Source organism: Rhyacophila brunnea, unplaced genomic scaffold, assembly GCF_057557595.1.
Source record: "Rhyacophila brunnea isolate RB1 unplaced genomic scaffold, BYU_Rbru_1.0 scaffold_11, whole genome shotgun sequence".
NCBI classification, from domain to species: domain Eukaryota; kingdom Metazoa; phylum Arthropoda; class Insecta; order Trichoptera; family Rhyacophilidae; genus Rhyacophila; species Rhyacophila brunnea.
Genome location: NW_028232763.1, coordinates 51,400 through 78,938, shown reverse-complemented (window position 1 = coordinate 78,938; position 27,539 = coordinate 51,400). Strand labels below are relative to the sequence as shown.

The following is a 27,539-nucleotide window of genomic DNA, read 5'->3' as shown; positions in this document are numbered from 1 at the left end:
GGTCTAGGAGGTTGGTACTTCACAAGGTAAAAAAACTTACCAAGTCCCATTTGGCAAAATATGGCTTCAGCTTCCATAACGGGGCGCGGTTCGGGCATGATTGCCGCAGTCGCAGCAGCCGTGGGAGGCGGTGAAGCGGGTGCCGGCGCTTCGCGAGCGACCACCGCCACGGGCGAAGGAGTCCGAGGGGGGGCCGACGCGGGAGCGGGCGCCGGAGCCGCCGCGGGCTTCGCGAAGGCGGGCGACGGGGGCGTCGAAGGCAGCGCCTTCTCGGGAGCCGAGAACGTCTCGACGACGTCCGGAAGGGATTCTTCGCTCGGCGCGGGACTCAGCTCTTCTCTGCTGTCAGCGAACGCGGGGTCCTCGGGAAGCGGGACGATCGGCGAGGGGGCGATTCTCGCCGGCGACACTTCCACCTCTTCTCGCTCGGTATCCAGGAAAGCCTGCGCGGCTCGGGCTCTTCGAGCCTCGCCTGCGACGTCGTCGTCGATCAGCCGCGAGAGTCCGAGCGCGGCCCCGACCGCCGGGAGACCGAACATCGCGTCCTCGGGTTCCGCGGCTCCGGCGTCGGCCCTGGCTCTCTCGATGTCTCCCGCCGGCGAAGAATCGCGATCGAGATGCTCGAAGTCGTCGAGAGAGTCCTGCTCCCGTTTGATGTTGCGGACGTCTCCCGTTTGGGAGTGGCCGGAGTCCGCGTTCGGGGGTACATTTTCTTTTATAGTAACCTTTTCGGTATTCGTGTCGTCTTCGAAGAACTCCATTGCGCGATCGTATTTAGAATCGATACCGGCGTTTTAAAACTACGCGTGCGAATACTTTCAGTACGCCAACCTTCGTCGGTAAACGTCACTTGTGAAAGAAAATGCACTCCAAATTTGACGGTTCTCTTCTGACCGTGCGCACAGCTGCCTTTCCCGATTGGCCATTTTTTGTTTCATTTTTCGCTCCTCTGCTCTGCTCTTGTTTCTATTCGAATTCGTGATTCATGCGAGACCGTGAAAATAATGCATCAAAATAAAAATAATACCGGTATATAATTAATACATACATTATAATATTATTATGAATGTAGTGCAAAGCATTACGCACGCATATTATATGTTTTTAAAATAGGGTTTTCAATTGAATTCGCTTTATTAACGCTGGCACTAAAATACCGAGTAATTTGTGGAAATACCATGTAATTATTAACAGTTGTTTAGGCACTTTTAAACCAAGTAGGTAGGTACATATGTACGTGATTAAATTTTTTCTATTTATTGCTTGTAGGTACCTATTTATTTATTTATTATTTTGTCAACTTTACTACAAGTTACAAAAACTTAAATTTCCTCCCTTATATTTATGAGCGCTAATAATTTATTGATGTGTAAAGGAACAGAAGAAATAATGTGATTATTAAATAAAATAGGCCAAAATATCAATAGAAGTAACAAGTAGGTACTAAATATATAATATGATAGTAGCGGGTATAGGTATTATCCAATCTCTTTGGTATTATCTTATCACTATTATCAACAAATTAAAACAAAAAAAATTGGAAGTACCTAGGTATAACTTTTTTTAGGGAAATATATTTTATAAGCCTGGCAATCTTGCGCAAAACGTCACTTTTTACGTGTTTTTACTTTTTAGTTTTTAGAATACTTTTTTCTACATATCCATCATGTCATTGTCATTTTGTGATCTGTCATTGCGTTAATTGGTGTCCGCTGTAACAGCGACTAGCGAGCCAGAGCACGTCGCCGACTTTTAGTACATGTCAATTGTCAATTGTCAAAATAGGATTTGTACTGTTACTGTTAATTTAATTGTTGTAGCATGGCGCGGCACGTGAGCGATATTGACTTGCCTAATAAACGTGAACAGGATTCGACATTCAAGGAGGATACTTTGGGATCGAAATTACATGCTAATTATGATGATAGGCATTCTGCAAACCAATATCTCAAGGTAATTCAAAATTTGAGGGCCAAGTTAATTTGTTAAATTGGTGTCATGAAAGATAATTATTCTATATAGGAAGGATATACTTAGGTAGGCGTGTGGAACTGTGGGATCCTTATTCACCCTGATGAGTAATCAAATGTATTAGTATTTAAAATGTTTCAACTTTGTTAAGGTTGTTCTTCAGCTGGGGCACGGTCTAAAACAATCGTGACTATGCGACGCGAAGATTGTGCAAACGACGCGTGCAGAACAAAACATAATTTGTCATAAAAATCCAACATGCGTCCATTTAATGTTATGTTTATTGTTCCATTAGTAATAATAATAATATATTCATTGACATGTTATCTTTTTCAAGTAAATGGGTAAGGTTTTTTAGTCATCTTTACACGATTTAAGAATTAATTCCCCCGTCGCCATCACAAAACAAATTGACGTGTTCACAGCTCGCTTTCGCTCTCTGATTGCCGGCGAGTCCGAAATTTCGTCCCACCTATACTTGAAAATTATTTTCCGTTTCACTGAAGTATGCTCTTGATACAAAATAAGTCATATTTCCATAGAATGCCTGTGTATTGTATTCTAGCTAGTGCACTGGTTTGAGATTTGTTTTTGATCAACAGCACATATTTATGGTAAAGAAGGGAGTGGTAGATGCATGTTCTTCCGTAATGATGAAAAGAAATTTAATATTATACTTATTGTGTATTATAATTTGTTGTATAAATGGATTCTTTCGATTGTGCTAGACAGCTAGATTAAAAGTATCAAATGCACAGCACAGCACGACAGAACAAACACTGGAACAGAAAAGTGTAGGGGAGAAATAAGTATGATATAGATATAATATTTTGGAAATGTCATTTTTTCTATAGTAATTTCAGAATGAATTTTTGAAAAAGTCGCATACAAGGGGCATTTATCACGATCTGATAAAAATCAAGATAAACTAGCACCGATTGATACTAATTTATTTGTATATTTGTACTGAGAAATCATAGATAACATATCAACATACTTAATGTCAACACAAATAATTTATTTGCAATTTTTTAACAGACTACATACCTACTTAAATATTTATTTTGAAATTAGATTATTTCAATGAGAAAAATATTATGTTTTCGAAGTTCTGATTTTTTTATTAGATTGGTTCATCTTGATAAGATTTTTTGTGTTATTAATCTCCTATATATTATTATCCTACAGCTTTGCCCGTTTTTGCGAGCGATTGTGTGCCTTATTCGTTATGTCCGATGGGTTCAAACGTCAAACACACTAATTAAATGTTCTTAAATCAAAACGGTCGAATAGAGTGTGAAAGAAAGGGTTTTCCGAATTTAAGTTTTCTTGCGATATAATATTGATGTTTCTCTAAAGCTTTCCGGCACGAACGTCACTTTATTGACAATATGGGAATTTATTTTTTCACAATGTTTGCAACACTCAAACCAACTAAACAAAGATGGCCGCTTTAAATTTAAGATGCGTTTTAACCGATATATACAATCAATTTTCACAAACTAATCATAATAAGATTAACCGATAAACATATTAGAACTGATTTATTTAAATTTTTATGAATTAAGTTCTTTGTTTAAGTTAAGTTTCTACACCTCTGACGGAAAGGAAGTCTTTTGACACTGCGCGTATTTATCACGCTATGTATACTAAATACGGTATTTCAATTGACTCACCACATATTTATTTATCAGATGCATTCGAGTGACTATAATTTGAAGTGAGCACAATTTTATAAAACTTAACACAGTCACAAAAAAATCACTTTTAAAAACTAGGTACCATCCGTCGTTTGTTTATGTAAAAAACGACAGGTGATATTATTTACGTCTCATAATGATTTAAAAATGCACAGCACTATATAATAACTCACATTTATAACAAGTACCCATAGATAACTATGAGTATTCAAATAAATAATAACATTTATACGAATTCCGATTAAAACTGATCATTTCATTGAAACGCGGGCGCACGAAATATCGGCGTTTTAACATTACCAAGGAATAATATTTCAAAATGTAATGTCACTTTTTTTTTGGTAGGGCTGTTGAATGAATTTTTTTTTGAACCAATGAAACTTATATACATTTAATTAGCTCATTATATAACCCAAAAATATTAGGTATCAACCAGTGTTGCCAACTAAAATTTTCAAAGTTCAGTAGATTTTTTTGATTTTTTCTTCAAAATATCAGTAGATTGAAAAAAATGTATAAAATTCAACGATTGTGTTTTGTGAAAGCGTGCATATTGACATAATCTTACAAGTGTCTTTTAAAAAATCATGTAAAAAGTGACTTTTGTTCATCGCAAATATCATAATTTCTTCTTTTCCTGACAAAAATTTCAGTAGATCTAATGAAATTCCAGTAGACATGGCAACACTGACTATGAGATCAACCCAGTGTTGCCAAGTCAAAATTTAAAAAATCAGTAGATAGACATGGTAACACTGACTATGCGATCAACCCAGCAGTGTTGCCATGTCTACTGAAATTTCAGTAGATCAACTGATATTTTTTGCCAATATACTGAATTTTTGATTTTTTTTCAAAATTCAAGAAATCTACTGATATTTGTGTTTCTCCGTAATTGTAAATTAACTGATGATTCTTTTAATAATAAACTTGAAATGATTTACGCATGACCTTATTTGATGTTATACACTTCTAAATTTACATAAAAAGCATTGTAACTCTACCCAAGAGCGCCATTTTACCCATTAATATCATCATTGTTTACAGTAAATTAATATTATTAGTTATTGTTATTCTTATTATTTTTAAATCATATCTAATAAACCACATTTGTGATTTATTATGTGGTATAAAAATGTGGTTTATTAGATATGATTTAAAACTAATAAGAATAACAATAACTAATAATATTAATTTATTGTAAGCAATGATGATATTAATGGGTAAAATGGCGCTCTTGGGTAGAGTTACAATGCTTTTTATGTCAATTTAGAAGTGTATAACATCAAAAAAGGTCATGCGTAAATCATTCCAAGTTTATTATTAAAAGAATCATCAGTTAATTTACAATTATGGAGAAACACAAATATCAGTAGATTTTTTGAATTTCGAAAAAAAATATCAGTTGATCTACTGAAATTTCAGTAGACATGGCAACACTGGATCAACCATAGAATATTATTTCAAAATTTGATAACGTAACATTTTTTTTATGGCTGTTAAATGATAATTTTTTAAACCAATGAAACTTATATACATTCAATTAGCTCATATAACCCAAAAATATTTAAAAGGTATTCAACAATAATTGGTGTTATACATATTATTTAAATCATTATCAACCAGGATCAATCCACTGCTGGATAAAGGCCTCCCTAGCCTGATTCTATTCCTTTCTGTCATTTGAATTCCTGTATTTATCAAAATCGGTGATATTATATTTATCCTCATATTCATATCGTCATCATAATCATCGACCTGAACCAATCCACTGCTGGATAAAGGCCTCCCTACCCTGATTCAACTCCTTTCTGTCATTTGAATTGCTGTATTTCCACTGCTGGATGAAGGGTTCCGCAACCTGATTCTACTACTAGAAGTTAAACGAATTTGTGATACTATACCTATTTATATCATCCTTATCAACATCGACCTGAACCAATCCACTGCTGGATTAAGGCCTCACTAGCCTGATTCTATACCTTTCTGCATTTTAATTACTGTATTTATCAAAATCGGTGATATTATATTTATCTACATATTAATATCGTCATCATCACCATTGACCTGATCCAATCCACTGCTGGATAAAGGCCTCCCTACCCATATTCTACTGCTTTCTGTCATTTGAATTGCTGTATTTATCAAAATTGGTGATATTATATTTATCTACATACTCATATCGTTATCATCATCATCATCAACTAGGATCAATCCACTGCTGGATGAAGGATTCCGCAATCTCATTCTACTATTATTAGCGAAATGTCAAACTGTCTGACGTGAATAAAAAACCCATCCCGAAGAGAAAACTATGGCGCCATCTATGCATACTTATCAATTATATTAAAATCCAACACCTCCAAGCCGTCTGCAAGACCTAGCGAGACAGACTGGCGAGAGCCAGCTGGCTCAGCTAGTAGAATATTATTATGTGAAGTTGTATGTGTCAAACAGAAATTTTATAAATAATTGAAAATGTCTGTTAGGATGAAACCGGTCTTGTTTATAATATTGTAATTTGTGGAAACGAGTAAGTACGTTTAGTATGTTTAGTTTAGATTGATACACTGAAAATGATTATTTGAGCCATCATAATGATATACTAATTTCTTACGTTGGTATATTTGCATGGTTGGCATATTGCAAATCGTTTCATGATCACTACAAATGATAAACGTAAATAGAGTGATGATGACAGCCAGCGTGTACGTCTATTACAATAGTTCTTCTCTCTGATGGGTCGTTTTATTGCAATTTCAGAATGCGACGGTGCCGAGAAATTCCAGCAGCGCTGGCAAATACGTCCAACGCATCGATTGGGCAAACTTCGACACGTCCAAAGAGTCTTTTGAGGAATGCTCCTTCATTACAGCCTGCCTTACTCATTTAGGATTTTACATTTTGATGATTCTGGGATTCATCAACCAAGCTTTCTTCACTCCCAAAGTTGCCACGGAATACAATCGAGAGGTATATATTTAAAATATCAAATTTTTTTGTTTATTGCTTGCATTTTATTGTTTAATACACACTCATAATAACAACAGACCCAACTGGCTATAGCCAGTTGTCTCGCTAGGTCTTGCAGACACCTTGACGTCCTGCTGACATGGTGTTGGATTTAAGTCATGGTAATATCCTTCCCGCATACAATTTAGCTGTTTTTTTTATCGGGCAATGGTTAAGTATTCCCCACAATATGTTTAGGAACATAGTTCCCACTAGAGGTGGGAAAACTGGTTGATTTTGAAGACTAAGTATATTTACTACCAGTATAAAAAAATGCTTAGTATCAAAACTTGTTCCAAAATACTTACTAGTATTTGGAATACTATAATATAGAGCGGTTGGCGTGCGTATGCGACATAAGTCTCATACTAAACTGGAACTCAAACTCAACTCCATATTAGTATTTGAAATATCGGCTTCAATAGAATCGCTAAAAATACACTGAGCTGAGCTTTTCGAAATGTCCCATTTATTATAAAATTTTAAACACATTTTAAATTTATGAGTTGTTTTTATGTTATGTTATAATATTCTTGTTAACATAAAATGATTAACAATGATTTTTTTTATTGTAAACTGCGTCACCTCAGTCACCTCACCACATTTCCGAGGGAATAATATGCTGCTACAGAAAATTTATGACCTATTTGTTCATACATAAGATCATAAGATGATGTCATTCGCATGCATAGACTTATAAATTAAAATATAATTATTGGATTCAAGTGCTACGAGGGTGGGTCAATAATTCCTTAGAAAAAAGCATTAAAACAGTTTTTATTTTTGTATTTTTTTTTTATTTCTCAACATAATCTCCTTGGAGCTCAATACACTTGGTTAGACGTTTCTCAATTTTTTTTAAACCGTCAGAAAAATAAGTTTTCGGAAGGTCCTCAAAATAAGCATTTGTCCGATCGATGACTTCTTCATTTGAAAAAAAACGTTGTCCACTTAGCCATTTTTTTAAGTTTGGGAAAAGGAAAAAGTCACTGGGGGCTAAATCTGGCGAATACGGTGGGTGGTCGACCAATTCGAACTTCAATTCTTCAATTTTAGCCATTGATCGTAAACATGTGTGAACACGGGCAATTGTCCTGATGAAAGAGGTTTTTTTTCCTGTTTAAATGAGGCCGTTTTTCTTCAATTTTGTTTTTTAGCTGGTCCAATAAAGATGCATAATAATCCCCTGTTATTGTTTTTCCTTTTTCTAAATAGTCAACGAAAATAATTCCACGTGCATCCCAAAATACAGTAGCCATAACCTTACCAGCTGATTTTACGGTTTTCGCCTTCTTTGGACATGGTTGGCCTTTCGCAATCCACTGCATTGACTGTTCTTTCGTCTCGGGAGTATAGTGGTGTATCCATGTTTCATCTACAGTCACAAAGCGACGAAAAAATTCATCCCGATTGCGTTGCATAAGCGACAACAGGGCTTTAGAGGCCACCACCCTATTGCGTTTATTGTCGACTGTGAGCAAACGCGGCACCCATCTTGCAGAAATTTTTTTCATGCCCAATTTGTCATGTAAAATAGAAATGACGCTACCTTTTGAGATCCCTGTAACCTCAATTATCTCACTCAACTTTAATCTTCGGTCACTTAACACCATATCGTGGATTTTATTGATCATTTCTGGTGTAGTCACCTCTACAGGATGTCCTGAGCGTGGTTCATCCTTTGTTGATGTACGACCACGTTTAAATTCATTTAACCAGTTATAAATAGTTGCAAGTGAAGGAGCAGATATGCCGTGAACTAAATCCAAGTCATTTTTTATTTCCTTTGCTGTTAACCCTTTTATATTAAAATGTTTAATAACAGCTCTAAACTCAATTTTCTCCATTTTTTGTAAACAAGCAAATTTTTTTTTTAAATGTACGAGAAACACACAACAACCCGACCAATCTGATTGAAACTTCGCAGCATACTGAATCGGTAGTGCCGCTGCATGAAAACAAACCGCTTACAGTACTAGTCGCGCCACCTGTCGGCTTTTCTAAGGACTTATTGACCCACCCTCGTACCTCGCTCGCGCGCATTTAATGTCAATAGTATTGAAAGTCTACAAACTAGCCAGCGACTCGCGTTGATATCATCACAAGTTTTTTGGAACAAGTTTATTGGGGCCACACGTATGTGTATGGGTAGTTTCATCCGATACTTGAGTACACAAACCGGTGACAGTATTTCCAACTCATCTCTAGTTCCCACATAGTTTTTTAGGAGTTTTTTTATATCTACTGAAATTTCACATATAATTAATTATACATATAAATATAGGCTATATTTCATTGAAATCAATTATAATTATTGCTGTAATAAGTTCCTGGGGCCTGGTTAATGGTTAATGGTTAATAAAATTGTCAAGCAAATCTAAATAATATTAATGCGTTGGTGGTGCCGTAGTTTTCCACTTGTTTCCACTTGACAGTTTGACAAAAAATGTACCGTTTAAAAAAAAAGATTTTTTTTTTCGGTTAGGTACATGTTCAAACACGCGCGTTAATATGATCTTACTCCCTACTTCAATTTTAGTTTGTCAATTTATGGCTACGGTCGTATGTTGTAGCTTAACCACTGGGGGATGACAAAAGAAATGGTGTATTTCAAAAAAACACTACCTTATTCTTAGGTCAATAATTATTATAAAGCAATCATTATTCATAGGATTTTTATCACACTTGAATGGTCAAAGACATAGCTTATAATTAGTATCTTTAGAATTATATTCAAATGTGTTAATCTTGCCCATTTTTTGAATAATAAAATGCCTAATTCTTGTCAAATTTGGGATCACAGAGATTATCAATTTAATTTTTTATCGTAAATATTTTACTAAAATTATCTCGTCATAAATTATACTAATGGTTTTATAAATGCGTTTAAAAATTAATAAACGTAAAAAATCTTAACACCACTGCACAGTTATGTACCGAAATATGACTATATTCTAAAACATTAGAGCGAGAGGTTTAAAAGAATACTATTTTATGTAATAAAAATACTTTTTGCAGTCATAAAATGTTTAAAATAAATATAAAGGATAATACGGCTTCAAAATTATAAAAATAGATTATCTATAACGTTTAACGAATGTCAAGGATCATGCTTTGAAACTAGAATAAAAGCTCCATTTTGACCTACGCTGAGCATGTCCCCCCTTAATAATATTTATGTTTGCATGAAAATTTTATATGCCAATATTATTTTTTAAATTTCTTCCTCGATTCGCTGATTTAAGTTTGGTTGAGTCTATATGAGCGAGATCGCTTTTTAACATAAGCCTTATATTACCTAAGTATAATGTGAATAAATCATACATACATCACTTTTGTTAAAACATAAATGAATACACTGTGAATTAAATTGTTATTTTTATTTAAGACTGAATATAGGTACGTACTAAGAATATTATTCGGAATGCAAGACCCATTTTATTCAAGGTTCGTAGTTTGAAAAATCTCAGAATCATACCTAACATAACATAACATAAATATCTATTAGAAATAATCCTAGAAGATTAATAGAGAAGAAGAAGAAGAATAAAAAAGATATTGAGCAATCAGGATTCACACTCACATTTTTCACTTTCCAACTGACCTATCAGGTTTCATCCGTTGATTTACTGACTATTCACTATAGACCAGTGGTTCTCATGTGCGGCCACCAGCGCTTTACAGAATAATATTTCAAAAATTTATTTTAAAAATTACGAACATAACTTCAAAATTACAATTAAAGCTTAAAATAATAGAGTAGGTATCTTCAATCTCTAAATCTGGAACTTGATAGATAGTTTAAAGAATTGAATTTTTTTAAAACTCTTTCTTTCGTCACTTGGCCTTTTCAGATGATGACAAATAAAAATTTCAAAGGACTACAAATGAGATTAACATCATTTTCAGTATAACTGGGTTAACGTTAAATTATGTGTTATTGGAAATGAGTCATGACCATGTACTTAAAACCATTTTTTGGTCAAAGTTATACGTTGACCAAGAATCAAGTCAATCCAAAGAATTGGCAACAATTGCTTTATTAATATTGTCGATTTTTCCTACTACTGTATACTATGAAAGATTATTCGGTCTAATGCACTTCATAAAAAACAAATATCAAAGCCAGTTGACAAATGTAAACTTAGAAGCAGCCGTGCGGCTCGCATTGGAAAAAAGGAATATCGAAGACTTACCATTTGCAATATTTTTAAATAAATAGATATGTATTAAAATGTTCAAATGTCTTTTATTAAATGGACTTGTCTAGAAATAAGTTGATCCAATATTTTTAGTGAATAAATTTTTTTCAATCACAACAAAAGTGAATTTGGTGCGGCCACCAGATGTTTCCATAGAACTGTAGAACGATTTGTGCGACCACAGTTAAATTTCACATGGGAACCACTGCGATAGACTATGTCCGTCTATCATTCTTGCGAGTAATTGAAGTATTAACGATAAAAAAAATACAAATGACATTTAAATAAAAAGTAGTTTAGTAGCAGTTTTAAAATCACGCGGGTGATATAGGTATGTACAGGTACCTATGGGAAATATGATTCAAACACGCCACTGCTTTGTATGAAAAGTATTTTATTCATAACATTCCCTCGGACATAGTGCATAAAATCTTAGTATTTGAATGTTTTGGCCTTTTTTTTTACAAACACTAAAAACATAATCCTTGGATGATTAGCGAGTTATTTTTTCAACATACTCCCCTCCCGGGAGTGGGTTTTTTTGTGATGAGTATGTCAGATTTATAAAACTAATAATTTATTGTTATTCTATTTATGGAATTGAATTATTCTATATATACCCATTTATCTGATGTGTTTAAATTCTTGTAACACTATATTGCAATATTTAGTTTGACGGGTAATTCTTCTTTCACAATCCGCAGGGTTACGCTCGGTTGTACAATCCGTTCGATCAGTTCTATTCGCGTTACGTGTACCGGCGGGTGCGGGATTGTTGGAACCGCCCCATCTCATCCTCTCCGGGGGCCGAGCTCCTTCTCAAAGACCGCGTCACGGACGACTACGGCTGGACGTTCAGGTGACTTCATCGTTTATATTATGTATACACATTCGCACGACTGACGGATGCACGTCTACCTCGGGTGCTCATATTTGCACCCAGATATACAAAGTTTTTTTATCTATTTATTTTATATTTATTTACATACTAATCAATTATTTGTACGTTTTGTACCTATAGCAAAAATACAAACGGCCGGGTGGCTTACTTTTTTCTATTGGTTATAATATATTTTCTCAGAAGTGTTTTTCAAAATTATGTATGTTCAATAAACAAAATGGTAAAATTAACAAATAAATGTGAATTTTTATAAAATAGATTAGTTTTTGGGTACATTAAGTAAAATTGCGGTAAAAATTTATATTCAATTTGAAAAAACATTTATTTTGGAAATGAAACATGTAAATATTTAATTTATCTATTATTTTTATATAAGATTCGATTGACATATTATTATTGTTGGAGATAAAGACTGGCACCGCGCCACTCGGATCGCTGAAGACTTTTTTGTCAATACGGTGTTGGAGTATAAGCGAACGTACAAAGTCATGAAACTCTTTATATAATTTTTACTCATCGGGTAAATATCAACAAAAAAATGATTTATAATTTGTGATGAGTTGCGATATGGGGCAGTCACAGTTACAGTACAGCAATACAATTTGTTAAAACAGCAGGGAACGCTCCATCGGTCAGATTAATATTTAGTATTTTGGCAGGTATACGGGAACGCAGACCAAGTGCATCAACTTGGGCTCATATAACTATCTGGGATTTGCGGAGGCAAACGGAGCGTGCGCTGATGCCGCCGAGGAGACCATCCGCAGCTCGGGGCTCACTCTTGCCAGCCCGCGCAGCGAACTCGGTGATGAACTGTCCACTCATTTATCCTCTATCGTCCTTTTATCGGGTCATTTTTTTTTCACAGAAACAGTCTGGCCGATGTGCTTTTTAAGACTTACATGTTATAATATATTATGTAGGTACGTGGTCTTAGAAAATTCTTGCAGGTTTCAAGTATTTCTGTAGAGTTATTTAATTTTGTTGAATTTTGTTGAAAACATAATAGTTTATTAGAGTTAACTCCTATCACTTGAATGAGAGAACAAATCAAAGGAATCGAAACGTATCCGCTTCACGACTAAAGTAAAAATGAACAAAATAACATAGCTAACAATATAATCATATCCTTTGAAATATGCCGGAATGAGGGTAACAAAATGAATGTGATGAATTTTCAGGGACATGCGAGTTACACGCCGAACTGGAGGATCTGACGGCGCGGTTCTTGGGGACGGAGGCGGCGCTGGCCGTGGGGATGGGCTTTGCCACCAACGCCTTGGGACTGCCCGCGGTGCTCGGTCCCGGCTGTCTTGCCGTGAGCGATGAGCGCAACCACGCCTCCCTCATCCTCGGACTGCGGCTCTCTAACGCTGCGGTCACCATCTTCCGACACAACGGTCAGTCGCCCCATCTATTATATATGTGTAGACCGGCATTTCCCAATTAATTTTCGTCACAAACTCTTTTATATTTTGTACAGTTTAGCAGATCACAATAAAAGAAATGCTTGAAAGTGAAAATGCAGATTCGATACATGTTATTGTGATGCTTGCACGCAACTACGTACGCCATGCGCCTTAAAATGAAAACGATATTATCTCGCTTATACTTGATGATATGATAGTAAAGTCTACCAGGCTAACACCTCATTAGTAATTGTAAGTATAAACTTGGTTTTTAATAAATATTCGACATTTTTTTTTATTACGATCACGGATATAGCGAGATCTCGGATGTAACAAAGAATGTTAGTATAAACTAAAATATAGTACTATTAATGATAAACGACACAGTAGGCATTTCAATACAATAATCGCAGTCGGGGAAAGTCTCAGTCACGAACTCGGCGACCGCAGCTCGGTCCGGTCGGGATGTTTCACCGACGGATTCCTTCAAAGGTCCTTCCTTGAGAAGTATGTTTTCCGAGCAGACATGCGGCACTTGGAGTCCGTGGTGAGGTGGAGCATTGCCCGCGGGCAGGGCGCGGCGGGCGAGCCTTGGCGGCCGTGGAGGAAGATCTTCATCGTGGTGGAAGGCGTCTACAGCATGGAAGGCAGCGTCGTGCACCTCCCCCAAGTTCTCAGCATTAAGGACAAGTACAACTGCTATCTCTACTTGGACGAGGTATTCTTCCTGTTCTTATCTTTTGGTATACTGCGCGAGCTTGTTTTAGATTTAGACTGAAACAAGTTTTATATATGGTCAGTGGCGACCGGCGGTTCTCAAAATTACTTTTGATGGTGGTAAACAAAAACTTATTTATCTTATTCAGAAAGAAAATCTATTTAGCGATATTTCTGCTTAGCGACTTTCTCAAAACTAGAGTAATAACATCATTCCATTTCCACGAATATCGTTCAATTCATACAAATTATCTTCACTCCGCTGTTAAAACAGTTGTTAAATAGCTATAGCACCATTCTCATCTTTTTAAATCAACCCTCTTGTGTTGTGTTACAAATAACTGATAGTATGTGTCGCAGACTAATATTTGTGGTATCCATACAACTTTATGGCATTAATTCAGGTTTCAGCCTACTGACCTTTTATATTTTAATCCTGTCTTCGAAGGAACTTTTCTTAGTTTATGGAACTAATTTAAAAATACATTAATTACACACACACACACTCATAATAATTAATACTTTATTCTAGTACCTATTAATATTTTTGTAAAGAGGATTCCATTCCTTGTCATACATTTCTTGTCATATTTGCGATGTAGGTATCGTTCGGCGGCTGAGAATAACGCTGGAGGCGGACGGTTTGGCGCCTGTCACCCTTGAAGGTGAAGTACAGCCCATGGCCATACTTTAGTTGGTAACAGTGTGCCGTTAGCACAGTTTCATTTGGAAGTTATTCAACAATTAATAAACTAATATAAATGGGTCGTATCTTCCAAATGTGCAATAAGGAAAAGACACTCAGAATTGCCATCGCGTCTCAAAGTGAGAAAAAAACCATAACAATGGCGAGATGCGTGGTGTGTGTGGTGTTTCCAAAAAACTATGAAAAGAATCAAGGCATCAGTGCAAACAGTGCAAAGTGGCTCTGCATAGAACCTTGTTTAGAGGTAGAAGACTATTCATTTTTGTATAATTTTATGATTAAAGTTACATATTATTATGTATAGAATTATTTTTCATACATAAGCACATTCGGGAAATTTTAGAGTAAAGGCTTGGATTCACTATGGGACAAAACGTGCAACATGACGCACAACATCTACGTCGATGTCTCGGGAACGATGCCGCTAAACATTTTTCTTGTACACAATACGCACACACTACGCAATGCCGCGGAACATTTTGCTTGTACACACTTGTGGCCGAAATGCGATAGCCGCCAAAGTGACTCTTATTGCAATATCATAAGAGCACAATTTTGTCTTTATGGCCTTGTCTACGGTGCAGACGATTCATGCGATGATGTCTAGACAAATTCTATTATCCTTTCTACCAGCCGTTGGAGCCAGTGGCACTTAACCTTTTTAAATATATATATTTAATGAAATTGAGAACCTGAACAGAGTTGTTTGGATTATAACCAGAAGATATTGTATGATCTTTTTGTAGAATACCCACTCCATACTAAGGTAATCTGCACGCAAATAAGTTATATTATTGTTTGTAAACTTATATCACTTAACCTTTCAGCTGCCCGGCCGATATACAGAGTTTATACTAACAGGGCCCAAGAATTATATATTTCAATAAAATAAAAAATTCTACATAAAAATATAAAAATATAGCACTCACATTGATATGATGTCATGAAAAGCTCCAAAAACAAATTATTCATACGAAATCTCGTAAATCTGTCATCACATTTGCACTAGAATTAGGGTTGCCACAAACCACTTCACTTTAAAAAAAAATAGTTTCACGAATAAAATAACTTCACCAAACAGACAACGATAAATATGTACAATAAAGAAAGTTTATAAATATATTTACTACACTATATTTATACTATATTTACACATATAAACAAAAAAAAAACACTAAAAATTTTCTTCCGTATGGAAAATTTCAAAACAAGGCTCGAAACATAGAGCAATGTCACATTGTTTACATAAATATCTAGTTTCTTTACGTTTTTTATCAGTTTTGGAATTGAAACACACATAACATCGTCGAGTAGCATTGGTTTTTTTTATTGTCGACGGAATTTTGCCCAAAAAATGGCGTTCGGTAAGCCTAGCTGGCAATGGAGCCTTCCGTTTCAAATTCTGCCGTGGTTCAGTCTTATGATCTTCGATCAACTGTGTCAGGACATGTATTTGAAAATCTCCCAAGGGTTGCTTCTTGCCAGTTTTTTCTTGGTGGATGACGTGGGCATTCAGTAGACACAGATCAATAAGGTGAAAAAATACCTTTTTGTACCACTTGATCGTTTTTCTGGCACATGTGACGGAAGAAATGACCATGTCACCATGATCCACTGCACCCATGTTTTTGTTATACTCTACTATGCACTCGGGTTTCACAATCGGTTCTTTCGATTTGTAATCGACTTTTCCTGTCGGCTTAGTAACATTGGTATGCAGAGTGGTCAACATTGTCACATCTTTTTTATCTTTCCAAGAAAGAGCCATCATATCGTCCGTGTGAAACGATTCGGTTTCACCTTTTTTTAATTTGGTGGTGAAATTTGGCATCCCGAGTCTATTCCGTCTTACTGTTCCGCAAGCATTTGTGCCATTTTCATGCAAAAATTTGAACAGTGTTGGACTACTATACCAGTTATCGATATATAACGTGTGGCCCATGTTCAAATATGGCTTCAGTAAAGTGGCCACAACATTTCCTGATATGCCAATATAGTTTAGCTTGTCGATCTCCGTTTGTTTGCCCGTATATATAATTATATCTAAAACAAAACCAGTATGGCAATCGGCCATTACAAATATTTTTATCCCAAATCGACTAGCCTTTGTTCGGATAAATTGTCGAAACGAAAGTCTACCTTTGAATAAAAGAAGACTTTCGTCAATACATATATTTTGATGAGGGTACAATAGATTTTGAAAAGTGTCTTTCAATGAAGTTAAAACCTGTCGAATTTTAAATAAACGATCTCCTGAAACCTGTGCTTCGTTATCGCAAAAGTGGAGCATACGAAGCAACATTTCAAAACGATTTCTTGACATAGACTCCGAAAAATACGGTGAAAATAAGCATCGTTTTGTTGACCAGTGTTCTGTTATTTTATTTCGAGAATTCCGCGACATCAATAAACAAATTCCCAAAAAGGTATAAAAATCATCGGTGGTACAGTCTACCCATCGCTTCAAACGGTCACTCAGTACACGCATGTTTTTGGTGGCAAACACAAATTGTCTATTCGTTTCACGAACTATCATCTCCACAAATGATACACTAACAAATAATTTGAAATAATCCGATTCACGAGCATTAGAAGGCAAATCTGATTTGCCTCCCGAAATATTTGAATCGAATGAAAAGATACGAGGATCAAATGGGTCCGATTGCCATGAAAACGATGGTCTTTCGATACCATTTAAAATGTCTGCAGGAATATCGTCATCACAATCTTCAATATCGTTTTCGTCGTCACTCGGTTCGTCTTCAGATTCGATTGTTTCCACGAGCACTTCAATCAAATCATCATCCGAATGCTGCATCAAATGCTCATCCATTTTGATCACAAATCGTCAAAAAACACGTGTAAAATAACTTAAAATCACAAAAACACTAAGAATACACTAATATTCAATGAAATGTTGTATATGTATAACAAAACTAAATACATCGAAGCAATCTCACAAAGTTCTACTAAAATATCACGTAAAAAACTTCGTTACAAATTAAAATAACACTAAAGTACACAATAAATGTCAGATTTTTTGATAAAACGTGGTTATAGAACTTATATATTGGAAACAAAATTAAAATAACCGAAAAATGATCAATCGCATGTGAAATAATACACATCAATGAAATATTCCGAGCGCGCGCGTTCAACACTAAAAATATGGGCAGAATGGCGGCCGATAGTTTGGGATTTCCCAATTTTGGCAGCCCTAATTTCGTAGAATTGAAATATGTCTGTAGTCACGGTTTTACCCAAGATTTGAATCAATTTTTGTTTCGAATTATTTCAATAGATGTCACTAGCAACACCAAAATTGAGAAAAAGTCGATTTGACATTTAAAAAGGCGCGAAAATATGAATGCGTATTTCGTACGTCACGGGCGTGTATCGCGCGATCTACTATGACGCTCGTCGTACGTCACGGGCCGCTATAAGGTTAACAAATGCACGTTACAAACATTTGAAACTCTACGCACGTCCTGAACTGCAAACATTGTCATCAATTTAAATGTAGTCTGGGCAGTCCATATCATACAAATATGCGAGATTTAATTAAAACAACATTCGCCGAGACCACACGGCATTACTTTTAGTGAAACAAAATATTTGTAAACACGTCAACACTTTCATATTTGTGCGTTTTCATACGTTTTCTATCCGTGAGGAATACAAAAAAACGTGCACATTTGTTTCAAATACTTAGTATGAATTGCTTTTATACAAATATTTGCAAACAATTGATATGCAACTTTAAAACAGTGTTTAAATAATGTTTATTTATTTACGAGGAGACTTATCTTGATTTGGGACTTGGCATAACACTTGATGGCGATTCCACAACGTTTTTATTGTAGGTGAATTTGTATTCATATAATAATTGACATTATGTAGGCATATTGAAAGATCTCGGCTACACACGCCTACGTAAACAAGTGTAAATTTATAAACTGTTCATTTTATTATACACGCGAAGTTACATATCGAAAATATTATGCAATTAAACATAAATAATACGTAGCCCGACAGTCGCAAGATCAACAGTGATTTATATAATTCCCCACATAGAAGCCGGATTTTCTTTCATTTCATATGTAAAAATCCCGTATTTCACAAAAACAGTGAATCATTTCACAACAACTGATCAAAATTTCATCGCAATCGGATGAAATGTATAAGAACACATACGAATAGAAGAAAAAGAAGAAAAAAATGGTTGTACCAATTCAGAAACCTTTGCGGGCGTGAGCACAACACTTGATCAAAATTTCATTGCAATCGGATGAATGGTATAGGAACGCATACGAATAGAAAAAGATAGAATAGAAGAAGAAGAAGATTATTGTACTAATTCAGAAACCTTCGTGGGTGTGCGCATAACAACTGACGAAAGTTTCATTGCAATCGAATGAATGGTATAGGAACCATACGAATCAAAGAAGATAGAATGAAGAAGAAGAAGATGTTTATACTAATTCAGAAACCTTCGCGGGTGTGGGCATAACAACTGACGAAAGTTTTATTACAATCGGATGAATGGTATAGGAACCATACGAATAAAAGAAGATATAATGAAGAAGAAGAATATGGTTATACTAATTCAGAAACCTTCGCGGGTGTGGGCATAACAACTGACGAAAGTTTTATTGCAATCGGATGAATGTTATAGGAACCATACGAATAAAAGAAGATAGAACGAAAAAGAAAAAGAAGAATATGGTTATACTAATTCAGAAACCTTCGCGGGTGTGGGCATAACAACTGACGAAAGTTTTATTGCAATCGGATGAATGGTATAGGAACCATACGAATAAAAGAAGATAGAATGAAGAAGAAGAAGATGTTTAAACTAATTCAGAAACTTCGCGGGTGTTGGCACAATAACTGATGAAAGTTTCACAATAATCAGTTACTGATGAATGGTATAGGAACTATATGAATAAATGAAGATAGAATGAAGAAGAAGATGGTTGCACTAATTCAGAAACCTTTACTGGTGTTACCACAACAACTGACGAAGCTTTTATCACAATCGGATGAATGGCATAGGAACCATACGAATAAAAGAAGATATAATGAAGAAGAAGAAGTAGATGGTTGTACTAATTCAGAAACTTTTGCGAGTATTGGCACAATAACTGACGAAAGTTTCATTGCAATCAGATGAATGGTATAGGAACCATACGAATAAAAGAAGATAGAATGAAGAAGAAGATGGTTGTACTAATTCAAAAACCTTTGCGGGTGTTACCACAACAACTGACGAAGGTTTCATCGCAATTGGATGAATAGTATAGGAACCATACGATTAAAAGAAGATATAATGAAGAAGAAGATGGTTTTTCTAATTCAGAAACCTTACAAACAAACAAACAAATATTGATTTTTATATATTAGATAAGTCAATTTATAATGAATTTACAAGATATTTTAAATATCTTTTTTGGTTTTTCTTTTATAAATCCTAGTTTTCAACTAGTGCTTTAGGTCCTCGGTAAAGCAATGTTTAGTTTGTCGAATTGAATGAGTAATGGCTCGAGAGACATATCCAGAGCGGTGCCGTCATAAAAAGAGGTAGATAAGTTCTAAAACCTTTTTGGACTCACGTGTGTGTTGTGGAGTCCTTCATTCGGGCATATTTATTGATGTTGAGTTGAGAGAGGCATTTTAGGGGTGGGCAAAAAGTATAAAAATGATTAACACGAACTTGGATTTGTCAACCCTGCGCAGAGTTATAATTTATTACACTAAAGCATGGACAAGCATTGGTCTTATTACAAGAGTTTATTTAAAGAGGTCTTAGATTAGGCACCACACTGTCGTTATTTTTGGGGTCGATTCATTATTGTCATCCCACGTGCTTAACACTGGTTTACTTTTTATCACTAAGGGATTGGTTAACTTTTATTAGGTTACACGAGTCGCTGATTAGGATTATTATCAACACCGTAACGTTTAGGGGTATCACTTTTATTTCATCGAGACGGGTGGGGCTTACTTTGTGATGGTGCATCTGCTGCGTGGTGCCTACAAGCTTCGCGATTATCTTTCTACCTCAGGGGTGAATTTCAGACTGACTGATTTTTCAAAAAGTGTCTTCCCGCTCGTAAGATGCTCGTAAATTTTGGACAAAAATGTAAACTGCGATCGCTTCGGCGACCAACGGTAAATTTTATGCTTTCTCCATCGGGGTTGGATATATTTTTACCGAGAAGGCCAAACGGGTAGTTTGCTTTGTGTCAGTGGACGCTGAGAAACCTCATGTTCGTTTGCGAAATAATTATTTTATAATATTTTTCGGGGGTTGCAAACTTTTGCAGGGCTGGTCATTTATGATTTTACGGGACGGTAGTCGTTGTTTTATGTAAGGTTTCTGATATGGGATTGGAGACGTCTCTTCGCGAGGGGTTGTATTTGGTATCAGTACATAGACCGCAGTTTCAGATGTTTTTAATGGGATTCGGTTAATCTCATGCAAACTAAAAATGTACATTGGGTTCCGCACGGTTTTAGTGACTGGTAACACTGGTAAGTGATGAGGTACGTACTTTTTGTTGATTCATTCTAATGTATACAGCATAAATGTCAAAAAGTGAATGATAACTTTTGATTCTCAAGAATAACGATTACACATTGAGTGATGTTTTAAAAATTGCAAGGGGGCGCTTTGCACTTGTATGATGTTAGAGCAGCCGCCACTGTATACGGTGATCCGTCAGTATTTATAGGAACAAACGTGTAAGATCGCAAATATCACTCGGAGAGTACCTAAGTATGTAATTAAAGTGAGAGGTCAACGGCATGCTGCCATTCTTTTTATTTGCAAACAACGTGTTATGTATATTGAGTGAGACTTTCACGATTGTCTACGCTCTTCTTCTCTCTTTCTTTGAAGTAGTTTCTTTGCATTCATACATTTACCGGTCCATTTCAATACATAGTCACTTGAGAATGATAACCGAAAACCGAATCCGAAATTGTTTATTGCAAAGAATATAAATTTTTTATCGGTTGTTATTTCAACCGCGCTAAAAATAATTTGATATTTTTATTAGATGTTTGAAAAACCATAAGTTGTTCAAATCACTCCCTCTAGTTCAGGGGCGGGCAAACTTTTTGGATGGAGGGCCAAATTCAAGAATTAAAAATGAGCGGCGGGCCGCAAGTAAAATACCATTTTTAGATATACACTATTTATTATCACGAAAAATAAACATTACAAAAAAAATAATGAGAAGAATGAAACTGTTGTACATTTTTGAACATTTTTTTAAATTTAGGTGTTAATTTTGTAGTTTTGATATTCTTAAAATTGCTAGTAAATGGGCATCGGAGATATTTGATCGTAAAGAATTTTTATTGAGGTTCATGATCGAAAATGTTTGTTCACATATATAGGTTGATCCAAAAATAACGAACATTTTTCTTGCATACCTACTATTTAAGTTGGTCGAATTTGTCTGAATTAAGAGCATTGTAAAATTTGGAGATTTCTTCACGACTATGTAATTCTCTTAAATCAGTGTCACACTGCAGATTAATAATCTCAAGTTGTAGCTCTGTCGGTACACTATCAATATCTATTGAAATCAATGTTCAACATAGAAAATCGTGGTTACATAGTGTGAGACGAGACGCAAGGAATACGTACAAATTCTTCAAATTATGATCTATTGTCAATATTTTTTAAAAAATTATAAAAAAGTTATTCATAATCACAAGTACAATTATCGATGGCGGGCCGCGAAAAAATACCCGGCGGGCCACATGCGGCCCGCGGGCCGCAGTTTGCCCTCCCCTGCTCTAGTTGATGACTGTAACGATATGCGTGATTCTAAACATGTCTCAAATTCTAAATTGACAATTTAAAAAAAAATTATATTGAGTCATTATTTGCAAGAAGCGCTCGTAAATATGTGATTGTAACATATTTACTCCAGAACAGGGAACTGTTCTGTCTTCTAAATTTTAGACTGCGAAGTGAAGTGTGAAGTGTTTGCGAGACTTACACAATAATGCTAGCGAAGCATTTGCGTTCTTCATAAATGTGTTAGTCTAATATAAATTGGTTAAATATTGTGTCCGTTTGCATGTGCAGGCACACTCGGTAGGGGCGATGGGTAGTCGCGGTCGTGGTGTGACAGACTACTACGGTGTGGATCCTCTTCGTGTGGATATTCTCATGGGGACCTTCACCAAGAGCTTCGGATCGGCCGGCGGATACCTCGCCGGCTCTAAGGTGACCCTTCTTCCTCTTCTCTTCCGTCTCCTGCCAAAGTCACAAATAAAATTTTATTAAATTTAACATACCGGATCACGTGCTGTAGTAAATAATTGTTGTATGTGGTAAATACCGAGTGATTCTAATTGATGAAACTTTTGTCCTATTCTATAGGAACCGGTCTGAGTGAACCAGGTTTCGCCTTTTGGCATATTATGGCATAATCGGGCTCTACGTATGTATGTATGCAGCCGACAAAGTATGTGTACCACAGGTAGATAATGTAGATATAGATTATAGGTCATAGGACCATCATATCTAATAAAAAAGTTTCGATGCCAAAGTATCAGTCGATGCATATCTTATCGTACGACCGAATTATGTTATGTTGTAAAATTGCAGAAGCTGATCGACTACATACGGAAGAATGGTCACGCGGGGGCGTACGCTTACAGTATGTCACCTCCCGTTGCCCGACAGATCATCAGCAGCATGAGAGTCATCATGGGACTGGACGGCGGGCAGGAAGGCGCCTCCCGTATTGCCGCCCTCGCACGTAACACCAGGTTCGTCCCCTTTCCGCTCTTCTCTCCTTCCTAATTTTCTGTATATTACCAGTGTCTGCTCGGTCCCTGATATCTATGTATTGTGCAGAATCGGAGAGGAAATCATAACCTGTAAATGCCATTTTGGCACAAAACATATTTGAAAAATGGCACAAGCCAATATTTTTTTATATAGAAATTAAAATGAACCTATACAATGTAATACAATCAAAATTTATAACAATGTATTATTTGAATTTAAAAAAAAAAAGCACCGCCCATACAATGATGGGAGTCGTAATGGCAGCGGCGTTTTTTGACCAGTGTACCTAGAATAAATATGGACGGAGAGAGAGTAAGAAACTAATTTGTGACTAGAATATTGAAATGGGTTTGCAGATATTTCCGCAGGCGCTTGAACCAAATGGGAGTGATTATCTACGGGCACGAGGATTCACCTGTCGTTCCGATGCTCGTCTACTTGTATTCCAAAATAGGGTAAGTTTTCCTTTATTTTATTTTAGCGACTAATTTTATGCGGAACCCGTCACTCTACCTCGAGAGCCACAATCCAATCCTAATCGAAACTGAGCATTCTAAAAACATTAGCATTTTCTTAATTTAAAATAAAACACAATATCGCACCCCTAGTTTTAAAGTATGACAAGTCAAAAAACAGCATTCTGAGATAATTGGATTCAAAGATTCAAACCCTCTCAACTAAATCTAAAAATGTATGTACCAAACCGATTTTCTTGCTCAATGTGTATCAGGGCTTGTATTTGTGTATGAAATAATTATTATATTGAAAAATCATACAGAAAACATATTTTTAGTAGTATTTTTGAAATGTCATAGTCTAAAATTGGACTATTTTGATAAATTTTGAAATAACCCATCATGCACACAATACAAACTAATATGAAACAACATAAAATCTCTTCAATATATTATGCATATCAAGTAAAATAATAAACAAAATGGTTATTTGAAATTTTTATTTCATAATAAAATAACTGGGACAGATAAATCATCACATACTTACCGATTTTTTAAAATATATAATTGTATAAGATTATGATTACCTATTCAAGATTCTTGACATTATGTAATGAAAATTATTATATAATTTAAAATTAATCAGAGTAATTTCCATCACTCTCTTCGTGAACCAAGTCTTTCTTGCCACTTGAATACTATTAGCGACTTTCAAATTATTGTAAAAAACGTGGTACGTTATCGGTATCAATTTTTTGCATAGGGTTAAAAGATCTTGCTTTTTCTGCATGGTTATTCCTGGTGGCTCATTATAAGTTTTCAGTATAATTATCATATTCATAGGAACCGGACGACCCGTCATGCGATGCATTATATTAATTTCCTTATAGGAAGAATCATTAAAATTGGTTTTAATGAAAAAACTATACGGTGATTCTATTTTCAAATGCATGACTTTGAATGCTTGCCATGTTACCTTCGTACCTACGGTAGTTATAACTTAATTTTGTCCCAGCTCATCGAACAGCAATTTCATGTCAAACATATCATCAGTTGCCATTGCATTAACTCTATAAGGTTCACCATTCTTTTCAGCCATGGTTATAATGGGTATCCATTGAGCTGGTATGAAGACTGGAGCACTTTTAGTTTTCTTTTTTTTTGAGTGCATCGCTAACCAGTATCCACTGATTTTGGGTGTGACCCGTGATCAAATATTTTTGCGTTACAGACTTTATATTTTCTGTTTCCATTAATAAATACAACGCAACTAAATATTTATTCTTATTTTGTCCAGCACAGTTATCAGACCTAAAATGCCCATCTAATTTAGAATTCCCTTTTCAAGTAATGGTTTATAACTACAACTACCAATTTCATTAGAACCTCTTTTAGCAGTCACTTCATTCCAGGTACAACAAAACCCTTTTTCGCAGCAATATCAAAGATAGTGAAATATGTTGCAAGTTTTTTGGTGCAATAGAAGTTTGAGACTTCACCACAGGGTTATGAAAGAACTGCTTGCAAATCGAAGCATGAAACTATCATATCTGGATCAGGGATAGCTCCATTTTTCACGTCATTTTTTCTCCTCTCGTACTTTTTCTTTATTTGGGATATGATTATTGAACGAAGTTAATTGTTTTGTTTTTGTGTATTATTTAAATTTGTATATGCTGTCCTGACCATTGATCTTTTTTGACTGAAAGCGCCCAATATTAAATTCTGTGTTAAAGATCGTAGAATACTGAGATAACTTCACACAGGTCGATCATTTTGTTGGCACTTTCTTTTGTATAGCATATAGTGTTGCTAAATTTAAAAAGCCATCAATAAATTGTCTGGTAGTTAGTCTGGTGTAAGCGTCGGACTATAGTGTCGTGGGTCATAGGTTCAAATACTGGGTCTGACAAGTACACATATTGTTTTTCAATTTGTGTATGAGTCAGAGTATAGACCTAATAGGTGGAGCAAGTGGCTGACATCCATATCTCGTAAAAAACAAAAATCTGTTAATACAAACCTCCACACCGTGGAGACCCATATGATCTTATTAGATCGGACATGGTTGAAAATTTGAGCTCTCAGGAAGTGGGATTCTACCCTAGGAATTCAATTGATGTGATTTCTAACATATTGTTTTAATTAGGTATCAATTTTCTTATGATTTTCATGTGTTCTTCTGAGATCCTTTTCTATGATTCCATCACTGTTTGTTTTTTTTAATTACTATATTTATCAACAAACTACTGTCAAATTGTTAATGTTTTCAGAATGACCAGTCACAAGTGTGACTACAACACAAGTTTTATTTACTTTGTCCATTCCTGACCTATGATAATTCAAGATGTCATAGTTTTAAACTCACTGAATTTTTGAATCCTAATTTAAGACCATAACAACTCAAAATAGCATAGTCTTTAAATATCACACAATACTATTTATGAAAATTATAGACTATTCTTTCTGTCCTGTATTTCCGTAGAATTTATTTAGACTTGTGATAGTCTTTGACCAGATAAATAATGATATTTTCAACCTTTCTGCATCATTAACTCAAAATGTCAATTTTTTGACTTGTAATAGTTTAAAACTAGGGGTGCGATATGTACCTACTACTAATTTCAGGGACGTTGTCAAATGGTGAGAATGATCCTTTGAAGCGGGTGAAACCGGTTTTGATTATTTTAAAATGAATGGATGGTATTAGTATTACGTATTGTTATTTTAAATTAATACAATGCATTTCCACCGAGAATTATTGACAGTTAACTTGACAGTTAACACCATAAAATAAATAAGCATTTTCAATGATACTTCCTGTTTATGATTCCTAAAATAACTATCGAATAATCTGAGAAATCAACTCTGTCGAATGTCTGAGGTTTGTCTTTGATCAAATGATAAATGACATATGTCAACAGGTGCGTGGTCCGAGAGTTGACAGCGAGCGGCGTGGCGGTTGTGGGCGTTGGTTTCCCGGCCACGCCGCTCATGGCCGGCCGCATCCGATTTTGCCTCTCCGCCGCCCACTCCAAGGAGCAGCTGGACGACTGCCTGCGCGTCATTCAGACCGCCTCCCGGCGTCTCGGTCTCGACTATTCCCGCCGTCCGAGAGATCCTCTTCCCATTCCGTATTGAATTCGATATTCCTCTCTTTTATATTTTCGCCGTAACCGCACCCTAACCGGTTATGTATTCGGTCACCGCCGGGCGCCTCCGAAAATTGATTGCTGATTTCCTTGTTTCTTTCCATTACTATTCCGTTATTTCGCAGCTCCGCCGAATTGTTTTCAGCTTTCAACAGGCCATTAATATGATACATGTAACATTTGATTAAATTGTGCTGCAATCTTTATAAATATGCTGAAATCATATCAAATGCACCCTGAGGCGGTCACTTCACTATGGTCAAATGTATATGTATGGCAAATCTAAGTATTATTCTTGTTCCTACTTATCGTTATAATTTTATTGTAGGTATGCACTGTGCACTTTTTGGATCCACATGCACATTCACAATATGCACATGCACATTCCATTTATATTTTCACGAAATATGTTAATTTAGCATGCAGACGCAGACACAGTCCTGAAAGAAATTAAACTTATTGTAATTTTTTAAAAATAAATATAGTGAAATGAATATAA

At 35.6% G+C, this 27,539-nt stretch overlaps 1 protein-coding gene and 1 long non-coding RNA gene across 3 annotated transcripts; one reads left to right on the top strand and one right to left on the bottom strand.

Annotated features, from left to right (window-relative positions):
- Positions 1-1,647: 1,647 nt before the first annotated feature.
- Positions 1,648-27,539, top strand: lace (serine palmitoyltransferase long chain base subunit). Of its 2 annotated transcripts, XM_085957718.1 has the most exons (11): positions 1,648-1,953; positions 6,435-6,644; positions 11,590-11,744; positions 12,446-12,591; positions 12,968-13,186; positions 13,720-13,913; positions 22,723-22,863; positions 23,248-23,411; positions 23,790-23,888; positions 26,813-27,048; positions 27,084-27,214. In XM_085957718.1, exons 1-10 carry the CDS (start codon positions 1,822-1,824, stop codon positions 27,027-27,029), a joined length of 1,677 nt encoding a protein of 558 aa, XP_085813844.1. In that variant the 5' UTR covers positions 1,648-1,821; the 3' UTR covers positions 27,030-27,048; positions 27,084-27,214. The 2 variants fall into 2 exon arrangements, with proteins under 2 accessions (XP_085813844.1, XP_085813838.1); XM_085957712.1 differs by having other exon boundaries at positions 26,813-27,539.
- Positions 13,911-19,433, bottom strand: LOC147078250 (uncharacterized). The gene is made up of 3 exons (XR_015071897.1): positions 19,221-19,433; positions 18,069-19,095; positions 13,911-15,438 (listed from the first exon to the last, which is right to left on the bottom strand). It is a non-coding gene; the product is annotated as an uncharacterized LOC147078250 (long non-coding RNA).

Excerpts from the sequence above, each read along its gene's own strand:
- lace (XM_085957712.1), top strand. The coding sequence starts at position 1,822 with ATGGCGCGGCACGTGAGCGATATTGACTTGCCTAATAAACGTGAACAG. Across the intron at positions 13,914-22,722 it reads GCTATCTCTACTTGGACGAG|GCACACTCGGTAGGGGCGAT; the intron begins GTATTCTTCCTG and ends TTGCATGTGCAG. Across the intron at positions 22,864-23,247 it reads GATACCTCGCCGGCTCTAAG|AAGCTGATCGACTACATACG; the intron begins GTGACCCTTCTT and ends GTAAAATTGCAG.